This window comes from Phyllobates terribilis, unplaced genomic scaffold (assembly GCF_046119375.1).
Source record: "Phyllobates terribilis strain yellow unplaced genomic scaffold, ASM4611937v1 Scaffold_9__5_contigs__length_417890890, whole genome shotgun sequence".
Classification (NCBI taxonomy): domain Eukaryota; kingdom Metazoa; phylum Chordata; class Amphibia; order Anura; family Dendrobatidae; genus Phyllobates; species Phyllobates terribilis.
The window spans coordinates 221,064,965-221,082,121 of NW_027362769.1; the positions used below are offsets into that span (position 1 = coordinate 221,064,965).

General features: G+C 45.3%; 1 protein-coding gene across 2 annotated transcripts in view; it reads left to right on the forward strand.

Moving 5' to 3' along the window:
• Positions 1-686: 686 nt before the first annotated feature.
• SNX29 (sorting nexin 29) overlaps positions 687-17,157 on the forward strand; it is a 564,851-nt gene continuing 548,380 nt past the window's right edge. For both annotated transcript variants that reach the window (XM_073647695.1, XM_073647696.1), the window contains exon 1: positions 687-832. In XM_073647695.1, coding sequence (XP_073503796.1) covers positions 826-832 — 7 coding nt within the window. In that variant the 5' untranslated portion in view covers positions 687-825. The remainder of the gene's footprint in view (positions 833-17,157) is intronic.

A 17,157-nucleotide genomic window follows, 5' to 3' on the forward strand; every position in this document is an offset into this window, starting at 1 on the left:
ACACAGTCTGCGCCCCCCATGTCTCCCTCTATTACACAGTCTGCGCCCCCCATGTCTCCCTCTATTACACAGTCGGCGCCCCCCATGTCTCCCTCTATTACACAGTCTGCGCCCCACATGTCCCCCTCTATCACACAGTCTGCGCCCCCCATGTCTCCCTCTATTACACAGTCTGCGCCCCCCATGTCTCCCTCTATTACACAGTCTGCGCCCCCCATGTCCCCCTCTATCACACAGTCTGCGCCCCCCATGTCCCCCTCTATCACACAGTCTGCGCCCCCCATGTCTCCCTCTATTACACAGTCTGCGCCCCCCATGTCTCCCTCTATTACACAGTCGGCGCCCCCCATGTCTCCCTCTATTACACAGTCTGCGCCCCACATGTCCCCCTCTATCACACAGTCTGCGCCCCCCATGTCTCCCTCTATTACACAGTCTGCGCCCCCCATGTCCCCCTCTATTACACAGTCTGCGCCCCCCATGTCCCCCTCTATTACACAGTCTGCGCCCCCCATGTCCCCCTCTATCACACAGTCTGCGCCCCCCATGTCCCCCTCTATCACCCCCGCTGTGTAGCCGCTCATTACCGATCACAGTGCGGCGCTCTTCTCCGTCACTGACAATTTAGCGTCCTCTTCTCCCTGGGAAACCACCAAAGCTTCCTGCACGCTCTAGCTCCTCCCACCCGCTCTGGTCACATGGCCGTGACGTCACATCAGGTCCTTCAGCTCCGGTAGCGCTCGGCATTTCCAGGCTTCCTCTCCTGGGCGGAGCCGCACTCTCCGGTCCTGTCACTGCTGTTTATTTACCTCGCAGCCTGGGACAATGAGCGGTGAGTGGCGGGGAGGATGGTGGCGGGGCCGTGGGCTCTGTGCAGTGGTGCCTCACTGCTGCCCTGCTCACATGAGCCTCACCTGCTGCTAATCATCACTACTTTCTGGGCAGCTGGCGTTCTCTGGGATTGTGGAGATTTATACTAAACTGGGCAGGAGCCCTGAGACATGGCAACACATGGGGATCAGTGGGATGTTACGGTCTCCTGGGGAAGGGATCAGTATGGATGTTACTGCCCTCCCGGGGAAGGGATCAGTATGGATGTTACTGCCCTCCCGGGGAAGGGATCAGTAGGATGTTACTGCCTCCTGGGGAAGGGATCGGTATGGATGTTACTGCCCTCCCGGGGAAGGGATCAGTATGGATGTTACTGCCTCCTGGGGAAGGGATCGGTATGGATGTTACTGCCTCCTGGGGAAGGGATCAGTAGGATGTTACTGCCTCCTGGGGAAGGGATCGGTATGGATGTTACTGCCCTCCCGGGGAAGGGATCAGTATGGATGTTACTGCCTCCTGGGGAAGGGATCAGTAGGATGTTACTGCCTCCTGGGGAAGGGATCGGTATGGATGTTACTGCCCTCCCGGGGAAGGGATCAGTATGGATGTTACTGCCTCCTGGGGAAGGGATCAGTAGGATGTTACTGCCTCCTGGGGAAGGGATGTTACTGCCTCCTGGGGAAGGGATCAGTAGGATGTTACTGCCTCCTGGGGAAGGGATCGGTATGGATGTTACTGCCCTCCTGGGGAAGGGATCAGTATGGATGTTACTGCCTCCTGGGGAAGGGATCAGTAGGATGTTACTGCCTCCTGGGGAAGGGATCAGTATGGATGTTACTGCCCTCCCGGGGAAGGGATCAGTATGGATGTTACTGCCCTCCTGGGGAAGGGATCAGTAGGATGTTACTGCCTCCTGGGGAAGGGATCAGTATGGATGTTACTGCCTCCTGTGGAAGGGATAAGTAGGATGTTACTGCCTCCTGGGGAAGGGATCAGTATGGATGTTACTGCCTCCTGGGGAAGGGATCAGTATGGATGTTACTGCCCTCCTGGGGAAGGGATCAGTATGGATGTTACTGCCTCCTGGGGAAGGGATCAGTGGGATGTTACTGCCCTCTCGGGGAAGGGATCAGTGGGATGTTACTGCCTCCTGGGGAAGGGATCAGTGGGATGTTACTGCCCTCTCGGGGAAGGGATCAGTGGGATGTTACTGCCCTCCCGGGGGAGGGATCTGTATGGATGTTACTGCCCTCCCGGGGGAGGGATCGCTATGGATGTTACTGCCCTCCCGGGGAAGGGATCGGTATGGATGTTACTGCCTCCTGGCAGGACACACAGAAATGCAAGGCGCAGATTCTATTGTTTAACCCCTCCATGACCGGGCAAGTTTTCTGTTTTGCGCTTTCATATTTTCCTCCCTTTCTTCCGAGAGCAAGATGTTTTATATTTCCATCCTCAGCTGTATGAGGTTTTGTTTCCTGGTGATGAGCTGCACTTTATACGGGTACCGTTGCAGGGAACATACCATGTTTAACTTTCGGGTTAAACAATTTTGTATTTTGATAGATTGGACTTTTACAGACATAGCGGGATTGAATATGGTTTTGTTAAAGGGGTTGTCCACCTTTTGGGACTTATCTTTTTACTTAAATGTTTTTGGGGCTAAAACTTATTTTTATTATCTGGTTTAATTAAATATTTCACACTGGTTTGGCTTTTCCACTCTCTCCATTAGATGTGGTCATAAATCAGCTGAGAGGAGCTCAGTAAAAGACAGACAGAAGAGATACCAACTCCCTATCATTCAATCTGAATCAGCTCACTGACAGATTCTCAGTTAGAGCTCATTGAAACGTCAGTGAAACTCGTTCTGAGCATGGACTGCAATGTATGGACTGTCTGCTGGTCTCCCTACCAGTACTAGACAGCCTGTATGAGACCTGTGACCAGTCTGTACATTGCGGTCCGTGCTCCGACCAAGTATCATGGCAGTCTGTATGAGCTTTTACTAAATTCTGCAGTCAGCAATAGACTGTGTAACACAGAGACTATAGAAAGCATGGGGTACAACATTATTTTTAGCCCCTAATGCATGCGTTTAGGTAAAAAAAAAAAAAAATAGTTAATGGTGGGTGATCCCTTTACTTTTGTTATTTTTGTATAAAAGGTGTGGTTTAATCTGATCTAATTTTTTATATATAGTTATGAAAATTTTTATTACTTTTTTACTGTGTTTTTTTTTCTTCAGTCCCCCAAGGGAATCTAAGCTTATGATCCTTTGATTGCTGGTAATAGATACTGTAGTATACAATACACATATCAATCTATGAAGCTCAGCCTGTGGCCAGGCTTCACAGGAGTACCAAACAGCATCACCAGGGGGTAGCAAGCCCCTAACTGGAAACTGGCATGAGAGCCAATTGCCTGTCTGTGAGCACATTGTGTGCCAGGGTAGGGGGATGGCATTGGGTGCTGGAATGGGCGCCCGAACAGGATTGTGCCACCTGAGTGCTGCTGTTAGGTATTTACATTGGTATTTATGTAGTTAAGCAGCAGCTCTTAGAGCTGGCATTGATCTCTGCTGTTAGAGGCAGGTGAAGGTTGTGTGGAGCGGACTCAGCTCTGGACGTAATAGTAAATCATAGATCAAGAAGGGGTTAAAGCAGGAGTGTGGTATGGGTGCCATTCTGTACGGCGGCCCCCAACTATCTGGACTTTTTGGGTATGTGATGTCCCATGTGTTTTCCACGGAGGGAGCCGTATTCGGGTGCTTACCCAGTATTTTCGGCGTTCTCGTATATGATGTTCGAGTCCCTGCGTCTGCATGATTTACAGCTGTTAGTCAGCCTGAGCACATGCAGGGATTGCCTGTTTGTTAGACATCCTCAACACATGTGAGATTCCCTAACAGCTGTAAATCATGCAGACGCAGGGACTGGAACATAATATACGAGCACGCAGAAGATACTGGGCAAGTACCTGAGCATGCTCATTGAAAGGGTTAAACAAGCACAGTCTCTCATCACTAGTCCCCACACATCTACAATTATAAATATGAAATAACTCCCGTTTTGTGTACACAGCTCCTCTGCAGGCCGTGTGCCTCCATTGAGGCGGACGGCACAATCAGATTGTGTGTAGTGTGATTCTGCAGTCTTGCAGTCTCATACTTTCTACTATCTGCCCATCAGGTATCATATTTGGTAGGTTAGCCAGACATAGAGGGCAGCTAGAATCAGACCATACAGTGTGTTTGTCACCATGGAGATGCATAATTCTGCACAGGAGCTGTAGACAAATCTTATGTGGAAATGTTGAACTGATATCTAATGCAAAAAGCTTAAAAAAAAAAAAAGTGCGAATCGATCAACGGTAGAAATTGACACAAAGTGCAACAAAGCTGTGAGAACTGGATGTTCCTGTGATTGCACGTTCCTGTGATCAACATGAGGGGCTGATGGGAAAACATGTATGTGGGATTATGGGGTCATTGGGGGGTAGTAGGGTCCCATCGCAGTGCTGAATGGAGGCATGATTTCGCCTATGTAAGAAGGCGTGTGTTCTTGGGACTTCGGTCTTCCTGTTGGTGTATTATCTGTTAATGACAACATGCAAGTGAAGCAAGGAAAAATGTCTCCTTAAGGCCACGTTCACACATTCAGTATTTAGTCAGTATTTCGCATCAGTATTTGTAAGTCAAAACCAGGAGTGGGTGAAAAATACAGAAGTGGTGACGTGTTTCTATTATACTTTTCCCCTGACTGTTCTACTCCTCCTGGTTTTGGCTTACAGATACTGAGGTAATACTGACCAAATACTGAATGTGTGAACGTGACCTTAGGCGGAAAGTTGACTGATCGGCTTTAAGCCTCGTTCAGACATCTGTTTTCTCATACGAAAAAATACAGATCGATTTTACTTAAAGTGTGAACGTGGCATAAATGTCAGGCTGCACTTAAATGGACAGCCCTTTTTTCAAGAAAGATTCTGACTGCTAAAAACCCCAGATGGTAACACAGCAGCTGGTGACCCCAATTATTTTTAGGTGCCCCTCTGATTATGTCTTATAACCAGCTGAGAGTACTCCTTTAACGCCTTTACGCAAAATTATGTATCTGTATATTATTGCTCTAGTACCAGTATGTGGAGAGGGGAAGGAGCTGAGCTCCCTCCACAAGCCATATTTTCTGGCTTTAGGCTATGTGCCCACAATGCAGAAATGAAGCAGAAACTTTCTGCAGCATTTCTGCATCTCCCTGGCAGAAAAAACACCTGCGGATTGTACATGCGGATTGTACATGCGTTTTCCTGCCAGGGACATGCGGAAGTGAAGCGTTCTTCACATGCATTTCCACATGCGGGTTGTCAAGCGCTTTTCCAAGCAATTTTAGCATCACTTGGAAAGTGCTTGACAACTTGGTCACACTATATAAATCCATGTAGCCAGCATGGATTTATATAGTGCAGGGGTGTCCAAACTTTTTTCTAAGAGTGCCAAATTTGATGAAGTGAACATGTGCGAGGGCCGATCATTTTGCTTGACATTCTTTGGACCATTAAAATGAATGCAAATAAACTTTTTTTGCAAAGTTTATTGAAAACGGCATACTTTTTATTTTGTGACTTGGATGACAAATCTAAACAGGTGTTTAATCAATCTGCCTTAAAGGGGTTAACCCAGACATACCCCCATTCTCACCCAGGAAGCCCCTCCCCGACTTGAGCATCGAAGCAGTTTATGCTCCAATGTCCTACTTTTGCCCTGCACTAAATTGCGCAGAGGAAAGGCATTTTCTGGAGTTCTAGTGACATACCCGGCTCTCCACGGGGCTGGCAGAAAGCCCAGTGACGTCACCGGCACTGATGGGCGGGCTTTATCACCAGTAAACCAGCTAGAGCAGCGCTAAAGCCTGCACATTAGAGCCGGTGAAGCCTCCTACCGGCAGTGTGTCATTGTAAATAGCACAGGGCAAGGGAGCACATCGGAGCATGAGATGCTTTGATGCCCATGGCAGGGGGGCTGCCTGGGTGAAAAAGGGGGTATGTCTGGGTTCTGAACTTGGACAACCCCTTTAATATAATAAAAACAGGAAACTGAGATATCTCAGGAACATTTTAAAGTACATTACACAAAGTAATGTAAGGTTGTCTGTCAACTTATAAGTTCAAAAAATGTGAACAGGAACATAACAGCAAGTATACATGTGTTCAAATATATAACTGTCTATCCAACTGACATTAATTGAGATTTTACAACATATTAATCTCAATTAAAAAAAAGAAACTAGCCTGCACTAATGTGAAGGGTGAAACTGGGATCTGGACTGCAGCACATAGACTAGGTCTGGTTCAATGGCCGTGGTTTTGATGCGCAAAATGTCACGCAGGTGAGAGTCACTTAGTCTTGTCCTCACGCGGTTCTTGTTAAAGTTCATAACAGAGAATGTCTTCTCACACAAATATGTTGAGCCAAACAAGCTCAGGGTTTTCTTAGCCAATGTTCGAATCTCTTGAAACCGGCTCTTATCCAGTTGGCGGTAAAAGTTAACAAGAGAGAGCTGTTGATGACGACTGCGTAACTCGCTGTCACAATGTAGCTCAATGAGCTCGAGCTGCAACTGATCAGGAGCATTGTCGGGGTCAACAGAGAATGGAGAGGAGAAAATGCTGATCTCCTTTTCAATAGCTGCAAAATCTTGAAAGCGCCGTTGAAACTCCCCAGCCAGAGATGTGATGTCTGCTGCATACCTGCTTATTTGCGCATGGATATCATCCTGTGGAAAACTGTTAATTATTTCCTGTAGCGCTGAAAAATGGATGGTATTGGGCGGTGTTTGTGACAACTGCCTTAGGAAAAGTTGCAGCTTTGTTCCAAAGGCTTTGAGGTGTGAATAAAGTTGGTTCACCGCTGCATCTTTGCCCTGAAGATTCATGTTCAGTACATTCAGATGCTTTGTTAGGTCGACTAGAAACCCCAAATCAGCCAGCCAAATTGGATCAGATAGTTCTCGCATCGTTTGTCCCTTTGTTTCCAAGAATTCTCCTATTTCCTTTCTGAGAGAGTAGAAACGTTGCAGTGCAGACCCCCGACTGAGCCATCTTACATCGTTATGATATGAAACATCTTCATATTCAGCCTGGATATCCAGTAGAAACTGTTTAAACTGGCGGTGGCACAGGGCTTTAGAGCGGATAAAATTAATGGTCTTTAGTACCGGTTTCATAACATGATCATATTGGAGATGTTTAGCACAGAGAACTTGTTGATGAATGATGCAATGAAGTTTAATAGCTTTGCCTCCTTCTTCGCTCACCTTGTTACAGATTAGGGTTGATAATCCACTTCGTTCACCAGTCATGGCAGGTGCCCCATCAGTAATAATCCCAGTAACTTTGTTCCAAGGCAGTTTCATGTCATCTATGGCAGAACTAACAGAATCAAATAAATCTTTCCCTCTTGTTTGATCCTTGAGGCTCTGGAGGTCAAGTAGCTCTTCAGTCACATTCATTTCATCGTCCACCCCTCTTAAAAAAATCAGCAACTGAGCCGTGTCAGATAGGTCCGTGCTTTCATCACAGGCTATTGAAAAGAAGTCAAAATCAGCTCCTTTTGACATTAACTGTCTCTTAATATCCGATGAAATTTCTTCAATTCTCCGTGCTACAGTGTTACGAGCCAGGCAAATGTTGGAAAACTCTTGCTTCTTCTCGGGACAGACATTCTCTACCATTTTCATAACACATTCTTTGATAAAGTCACCCTCTGCAAAAGATTTGCAATTTTTAGCAATTAACGCTGCCACCTCATAGCTCGCCTTTGTGGCATTTTCATTTGACTCACGGGCTCTTGTAAAAAATCGCTGTTGTGACAATAAAACAGCTTCAAGTTGCTTATACTTTTCACTTCGGTCGTGCCCTGTTAGCTTGTCGTATGTGCTATGTCTCGTCTGATAGTGTCGCTTGACATTAAATTCTTTATAAACAGCAACGGTCTCTTGGCATATCAGACAAACACAGTGATTATTTCAGTGAAAAAATATTCTACTTTCCACTTGTCCTGGAAGCGGCGGCCCTCACTGTCAACTTTTCGTTTCTTATTTGTAGTTGCCATTATAAAAATTGGCCAGAAGGGGAGAGATTAAAAGGCGCAGAGGGTGGAACAGCAAAAATAAGATACTGCTATATGCTTTATAACACAGGCAGAGAATAGCAAGCTGTGCAACAGTCGCACATCAGATAATGGAATTATAGCACAGTGACAGGCAGTCAGGGGTTAATGAAGGGTATGACAGCTTGCTACCACAAGCTTGTGTGAGAGCCCTGCTGGCCTAACCTTTCTGGAGGTGTAAGGTGGCGCAGGGACTTATATATAACTTAATATATATATTATTTATATAATTTTACACAACTAAGCTGAGGTCTTCAGCCTATCTGACCTCTGAACGTCTTACAACCCCTGGGGGCTGGAGATCTCGCACGTCGCGAGATCTTGGCTGGCCGGTTGCCGCCGCTCAGTACTCCGGCGCAGGGAGAAGGAAAGCCGAAATCTCGCGATGTCCGAGATTTCGGCTCTTCTCCCTGCGCCGGAGTACTGAGCGGCGGTGGCGACGAGAGCGGCAGCGGCCGCAAGGTACATGCTGCTGGATACCTGGGGGCCTTATTAGTCCGGGCCGCAAATGGCCCGCGGGCCGGACTTTGGACATGCCTGATATAGTGTGACCGTAAAGAATAGAACAAGCGGTACAAGGGCCGCCAGAAGGTGAATATAATCTTTATTTTTTATTTTATTCCTTTTTTTACAGGTACAATAGTACCCAGGTCTGGATGAGAATCTCCTCTCCTCCAGACCCGGGTACCATCCGCACATTGTGATATTCGCTTGTGCAGTTGCAGTGTTGCGGATGTCACGCGGTCCAATGCAAGTCAATGGCGGCAATTACGCTGCGTGTCCGCAAAATTAATGGACATGCTGCGGATTTTTGAGCGCAGCATAAATGCTGCGGAAAAATCCGCAGCATGGGCATTGACAGTGCGGCTTGTCATTGGGGACCATGGGGGGCGGATTACCAAGCGTTTTCGCTGCGGAAATTCCGCAGCATAAACGCTTGAAAAACGCATAGTGGGCACACAGCCTTATTACGTAGCCGGCATCTGTGTCTAACAGCAGTGGATTCAGCTGAGCTGTTAACCATTTAGATGCTGCTGTCAATCGTTGATGACAGTGGGGTTTAAATGGAGCTTTTGCTGACGTTTGCATGAACTAGCTCCGATTGGCCAATCTGCAATCAATGGGTTATCATGGCAGCTCCAAGGCTGCTGCAGGCCACTGTCACTGCCATCTTGGTACTCCTTTGAAGCTAGGGCACAGGCTGGGCTTCATAGGAAGCCTGAATTTTACTATGTAATGTAATATTGCAGGTTATGGTACAAATAATCGAAGGTTCAAGTCCCCGAAGAAGACTAAATTAATTAAGTAAAAAAGTTTTGAAAGTAAAAAAAATGTTAAACAAATTTGAATCATTTCCACAATTAAAAATAAAGAAATTTAAAAAAAAATAAACATGCGCCAGTAAACGTCCGATAGATCAAAATATAAAATGAACCCATTTGATAAAAGCCATAATGAGAAAAAAAAACAAAATGCCAAAACTGTGTTTTTCGGTCATTAAGCCTCAATAAAGAAATGCAATAAAAAGTGTTCAAAACGTCTTATGAACTCCAGATTGGTAGCAATAAAACCGTCAGCTAAAAATGCAAAAAATAAAAACCATCACTCAGCTCAGGCGACGAAAAACTAGAAAGATTACAGGTTTTGGAAAATGGTGACACAAGCCAAAAATTATTTTATTTATTTATTTTTTTACAAAAGTCTGAATTTTTTTTCACCACTTAAATAATAATAATAAAAAAAATAACTATGCGAGTTTGGTATCTCCGTTATTGTACGGATTTGGAGAATAATGGTGCCAGGTCATTTTTACCACGACATGAATGTCATCGGGGCAGAACTTCCAAGGCTTCTCCTTACTTTGCGTATACTGTGATCTTTACGTTGCTGCTCCAATTACCAGTTACATTTTAACAATCGTGAATTATTCTCTGGATATGATGATTCTCGTTCTCTTTGTACTATGGACCCTTTTGTCTTTATTAGTTGTAACTTAGTATTTTTTTTTTTTTTCACTGTGATCGTTCTTATTCCTTTCCTCCGTGATGTATTGTGTCTTTTGTGGATTATAATGTGTTGTCCTGTAGGGGATCCATGTGTAAAGGGCCTATATACTGCTCTTACATGAGCGCCCCCTGCTGGTTGTGTCCACTCTTAGTTCTGTAGAATACCAAGGAACAGACTAGATTCTACAAGGAAGTCCGAAGGAATCTGAAATTCCCCTCCCTGGTCTACATTTTTGGAAAGTACCTCTTTGTAATTGGAGCGTTTATTTAACAGTACAATCAAGATTTCCCGGCACCCTCAGGCTCAGAAATAGTCCGCCACTTATTAACAGGGAATAGGCTTACATTTCATAAGACTGAGTAGAGATAAGCAGCCACAAAGCTCATCTGATTAGAGAGTAAATTCTATTGCTTAAAGGAAACCTGTAGCCCCCCAGCCTGCCATATAACTGCTGTAGTATTAGAGGGGACCTGTGGCCCCCCAATCTGCCATATAACTGCTATAGTAGTAGAGGGTACCTGTACCCCCCCCCCTCCCCAGCCTGCCATATAACTTCTATAGTATTAGAGGGGACCTGTGCCCCCCCCCCCCAGCCTGCCATATACTGTATATTTCGGAGTATAAGACACACCGGACCATAAGACACACCTAGGTTTTAGAGGAGGAAAATAGAAAAAAAATGTAAGCAAAAAATGTGGTCATGATGCCCTGTTAAGCGGGAGCGGGTCTGCTGCTGACACTGTTATAGGGGTAATGCTCTCCAGTTCTGCTAATATCCCCCATCCTGGTATATATGGCCCCCCTTCCTATTATACGTGGCCCCCTCCCCATCCTGATATGCATGGCACCCAAATCCCTCCATCCCGGTATGCATGGCACCCCTCCATCCCGGTATGCATGGCACCCCTCCATCCCGGTATTCTTGACACCCCCTGATCCCCATCACACTGCACACAAAAAACCAAACAATTATACTCACCTCCTCTCTGCTCCAGCACTGTGTCCCGCTCTGCTGCCGACACTGATCTCACTGTGTGAGACGCACATGGCGTCACTTCCAAGTGCCCTCACACTGTGAGATGCTGTGCCAGAATAGTCACTGCTCCCCACGCGAGGGCTATGTGCGTGGAGAGCAGTGAATATTCATTTTCATTAATAGCACGCACACTGTAGCTGCAGTGCTGCTCCTGCTGCGTTTGGCGGTCATGTGTGCCCGCTATTAAAGAGCATAAATATTCACTATAACCCACTCCCATGGGTTGTAGTGAATATTCATGGTCTTTAATAGCGCTCACACATGACCGCCGGCCGCAGCTGGAGCCGCACTGCGGCTACAGTGTGCACACTATTAAGGAAAATGAATATTCACTGCTCTCCACTCCCATGGGCATGGGGAGCAGTGAATATTCATTTTTTTTTGTAGTGGGCACAGTGTAGGCTGCAGCAGGCGGCTGCTGCCTCCTGTGCCCCGCTCATCCACTGCTGCCGCTCCCCTACAGCCATAGTATACAGTGGTGGCCAAAAGTATTGGCACCCCTGCAATTCTGTCAGATAATACTCAGTTTCTTCCTGAAAATGATTGCAATCACAAATTCTTTGGTCTTATTATCTTCATTTAATTTGCTTGCAAGGAAAAAACACAAAAGAGAATGAAGCAAAAATCAAATCATTGATCATTTCACACAAAACTCCAAAAATGGGCCAGACAAAAGTATTGGCACCCTCAGCCTAATACTTGGTTGCACAACCTTTAGCCAAAATAACTGCGAACAACCGCTTCCGGTAACCATCAATGAGTTTCTTACAATGCTCTGCTGGAATTGTAGACCATTCTTCTTTGGCAAACTGCTCCAGGTCCCTGATATTTGAAAGGTGCCTTCTCCAAACTTCCTTTTTGAGATCTCTCCACAGGTGTTCTATGGGATTCAGGTCTGGACTCATTGCTGGCCACCTTAGAAGTCTCCAGTGCTTTCTGTCAAACCATTTTATAGTGCTTTTGGAAGTGTGTTTTGGGTCATTGTCCTGCTGGAAGACCCATGACCTCTGAGGGAGACCCAGCTTTCTCACACTGGGCCCTACATTATGCTGCAAAATTTGTTGGTAGTCTTCAGACTTCATAATGCCATGCACACGGTCAAACAGTCCAGTGCCAGAGGCAGCAAAGCAACCCCAAAACATCAGGGAACCTCCGCCATGTTTGACTGTAGGGACCGTGTTCTTTTCTTTGAATGCCTCTTTTTTTTTTCCTGTACACTCTATGTTGATGCTTTTTCCCAAAAAGCTCTACTTTTGTCTCATCTGACCAGAGAACATTCTTCCAAAACGTTTTAGGCTTTCTCAGGTAAGTTTTGGTAAACTCCAGCCTGGCTTTTTTATGTCCCGGGGTAAGAAGTGGGGTCTTCCTGGGTATCCTACCATACAGTCCCTTTTCATTCAGACGCCGACGGATAGTACGGGTTGACACTGTTGTACCCTCGGACTGCAGGACAGCTTGAACTTGTTTGGATGTTAGTCGAGGTTCTTTATCCACCATCCGCACAATCTTGCGTTGAAATCTCTTGTAATTTTTTCTTTTCCGTCCACATCTAGGGAGGTTAGCCACAGTGCCATGGGCTTTAAACTTCTTGATGACACTGCTCACGGAAGACACAGGAACATTCAGGTCTTTGGAGATGGACTTGTAGCCTTGAGATTGCTCATGCTTCCTCACAATTTGGTTTCTCAAGTCCTCAGACAGACAGTTCTTTGGTCTTCTTTCTTTTCTCCATGCTCAATGTGGTACACACAAGGACACAGGACAGAGGTTGAGTCAACTTTAATCCATGTTAACTGGCTGCAAGTGTGATTTTGTTATTGCCAACACCTGTTAGGTGCCACAGGTAAGTTACAGGTGCTGTTAATTACACGAATTAGAGAAGCATCACATGATTTTTCAAACAGTGCAAATAGTTTTGTCCACCCCCTTTTTTAGTTTTGGTGTGGAATTATATCCAATTTGGCTTTAGGACAATTCTTTTTGTGTTTTTTCATTGAAGACACATTAAATGAAGATAATACCAAAGAATTTGTGATTGCAATCATTTTCAGGAAGAAACTGAGTATTATCTGACAGAATTGCAGGGGTGCCAATACTTTTGGCCATCACTGTACATATACACTGCTCAGAAAAATAAAGGGAACACTCAAATAACACATCCTAGATCTGAATGAATGAAATATTCTCATTGAATACTTTGTTCTGTACAAAGTTGGATGTGCTGACAACAAAATCACACAAAAATCATCAATGGAAATCAAATTTATTAACTAATGGAGGGGCCTGGATTTGGAGTCACCCCCAAAATGAAAGTGGAAAAACACACTACAGGCTGATCCAACTTTGATGTAATGTCCTTAAAACAAGTCAAAATGAGGCTCAGTATTGTGTGTGGCCTCCACGTGCCTGTATGACATCCCTACAATGCCTGGGCATGCTCCTGATGAGGTTGCGGATGGTCTCCTGTGGGATCTCCTCCCAGACCTGGACTAAAGCATCCGCCAACTCCTGGACAGTCTGTGTGGTGCAACGTGACGTTGGTGGATGGAGCCAGACATGATGTCCCAGATGTGCTCAATCGGATTCAGGTCTGGGGAACGGGTGGGCCAGTCCATAGCTTCAATGCCTTCATGAGGTCTGGAATTGTCCTGCGTTAGGAAGAACCCAGGGCCAACCGCACCAGCATATGGTCTCACAAGGGGTCTAAGGATCTCATCTCGGTACCTAATGGCAGTCCGGTTACCTCTGGTGAGCACATGGAGGCCTGTGCGGCCCTCCAAAGAAATGCCACCCCACACCATTACTGACCCACTGCCAAACCGGTCATGCTGAAGGATGTTGCAGGCAGCAGATCGCTCTCCACGGCGTCTCCAGACTCTGTCACGTCTGTCACATGTGCTCAGTGTGAACCTGCTTTCATCTGTGAAGAGCACAGGGCGCCAGTGGCGACTTTGCTAATCCTGGTGTTCTGTGGCATTTCTTTGGAGGGCCTCACAGCCCTCCATGTGCTCGCCAGAGGTTAAATCTTGAGGCTCAGAAGTTATACAGCTGATGACCTTGTTACCGTGTATTAATTTAGTTAGTTTAGCATACATTGCTGCTGTCTTTCCCTTTCACATATGAATGAAGACCAGGTCAAGCATTAGCACCTCTGCTCCATGCAAGACAGTGATGTGCAGAGCCCCATTCGCAAGACTGCCTGGGGTCCAACTACTGTGGATAAGGGGTTAAGTTTAATTTCTGGGGATATCTAGCTATTCTTGCCTCTTAATTGAAGGAACCGGTGGGAATCTCAAGGTTTAGACCCCTGAGGGATGGCCAATGCTGGCAAACACTATGCAAAGAGTCTTTCTTTAAGGTTTGTTCTTAATTGTTTGTTATATCATCCTTTTAAATGGAAATCCCGGGACTATCTGAGCATTTATCACATTACAGACAGTGGGTGGACACCAGTGGAAAGTCCCTAATGAGGAGGTGGCGTTTACCAGCAGATCAGTTGCTCTTCCCAATGGATACGGTCACTATGTGGCTGTCCAATGGTTGCGGTCACTATGTGGCTGTGTTCTGCCAACTTTTCCTGCCAATCACTTTTGTGCCATTTTTGATGTAGGTTAATTACTCTTTAATAAGAGAAAAAAAACTAATGAAATGTCTGATTGGTGTGAATGAAGCTTGTCCATCTGGTGTAGTCGCCTGAGCTGTGCTGGATGGGATCAGTGATTTATTGCCCTTTAGTAACTTCCTATGCTGGCATCCGTATTACCGTGATAACAAGCTGCGGGCTCAGCATCTTATCGGCCTCTGTGCTTCCAGCAGTCATTTTAATCAGCAGCTCCAGCCAAAATCCTAAATTCTTATTTATTTTTTTTAACAGCCATTGACTTATCATAGTTATTTTATATCACGTATACTAATGTCCGACATATCTAACCCTCATCTTCCTTTTTTTTTTCACATAGCCCAGACGTAAGAAGCCTGTTACATGTAGTAAGGAAATTCTGACCCTCTGAAAACAGATTTTATATTTTTGGCAACTGCCATATGATCGGAAGGAAGGTGGCCTACAGGCAAATAATGTCTATGCAAGTCTGCTGTTATTAGATGCTTATACTTGCGATTTCCGTGCTATCATTAATCCCAAAAAGTTAAGTCTCTTAAAGACTTTTTTGTATCTTTTGAGATCCCTGTATATGCACCTAAGCTGCCCCTAGAACAGGGATGTCAAAATCAAACACACAGATGGCCAAAATGAAAAACTTGGAAAAAGTCGTGGGTCAGCCAGTATACATATAGTCCTCCATACAGAATAATGGGCCCCGCATAGTCCTCCATACAGAATAATGGGCCCCGCATAGTCCTCCATACAGAATAATGGGCCCCGCATAGTCCTCCATACAGAATAATGGGCCCCGCATAGTCCTCCATACAGAATAATGGGCCCCGCATAGTCCTCCATACAGAATAATGGGCCCCGCATAGTCCTCCATACAGAATAATGGGCCCCGCGTAGTCCTCCATACAGAATAATGGGCCCCATATAGGGGTGGTGGTTCTTGTGTCGCGGGTCCAGTATAATCTCCCTGTGGGCCCGCGTTTGACATGCATGCCCTAGAAGATCTATGGCTGCCTACTTGCGTGTTGTCGCTCTGTTTTCACACTTATTTGGGGGAGAACCATCCCAATAGAAAATCCCTGAATATAGGTTTTTCCAATGAATATGGTTAGTGTAGGTTTCCTATCATCCTCTTATATATTTTTTTATGCATTTTGGTGTGCATTTAGTGCCGAAGACTGCACACTGCCTTTAACAACGGTGATCTGTATAGCTCTACAATCAGTTGAGGTTTCTTTTTCTGTACAGATTTAAAGCAAGCATTTTGGTAAAAAAAAAAGCTGTTTTTTTTTTTTTTTATTTTATTGATGTTTATTTCATGTGGAATCTGCTGCAGATAGCCACATATAGATTAAAGCAAATTGGTCAGCAGGTTTTTGCTATGGAATCTGAGAGCAGCATGATGTAGGGACAGAGACCCTGATTTCAGCAATGTGTCACTAACTGGGCTACTTGATCTAGTTTTGATATAATCTCTGTTTTCTCTGTTGTAGATGTTGCAGTGCTATTAATACTGAGCTGTGTATAACCCCGCCCACATCACTGATTGGTGTACATTGTCAGCAATAGACCAATCAGTGGTGGGGGCGGGGTTACACAGATTAGCTGGACTGCCTGGCATGTAACACTTAGTCTGGCAGTGATCATTTCCTGCTGATAAAACGCTGATTGTATTGAAACTACCCCAATTTTTTGAGGAAGTGATACATCCCTGTAATCCGGCTCTCTGCCATACATTATGCTGCTCGCAGACTAAATAGCAAAAGCCTGCTGACAGATTCCCTTTAATAGCATGTCAAAGAGCAAATCTGGATCAGAAACCTAAGTGTCCACTTTGGATATCTTCCACTAATCCTCTTGGATATCAATTTCAGATTATTTCACATTTTTGGCACATAATCGTAGATATTAATCATTATCATGCAAATAGGCTATGAAGATGTGACTTGCAAAGGACAATGTGTATGGCTACCTAGGCATTGGCTACCAGGTATATGGTGTTGTAGCTGTTTTGATTCTGACCCAATAGTCAGATATGCCGGATCACCAATGAGGCTGAATAAAGAGATTAGGCCCTCCAATATAACGAGCGCTCGGAGAAATGACTGCAGCACAGGTCGTAAGCAAATTAACTTCTGTTTATTCACACAAAGAATAGTATCTCTTATACCATTTACAAGCAATGTAACTCAATGCAGCCCGCGTAGCCCCCCCCCTTTTGTCCAGTTCATGATGACTTTATTCACCCTGTCCCCATAACATCGTTTATGCAGAAATTAGCAGAATGTTGCATATGAGATGAGAAGCATAAGATCCTTGAGCGGAGACTACGAGGCTGGATAATTCTAAACATAGTATAAGATAGAGAAAAGACAGAAATCTAGAGTATGTAGAGAAATATAGAGCAGAGAGGAAAAACATTAACCCTTCTATATCAATGGCTATGGATACCAGGCATATATTGCTACCCAGAAATTGCAATATCAGTTGCAGTGCAGGTCA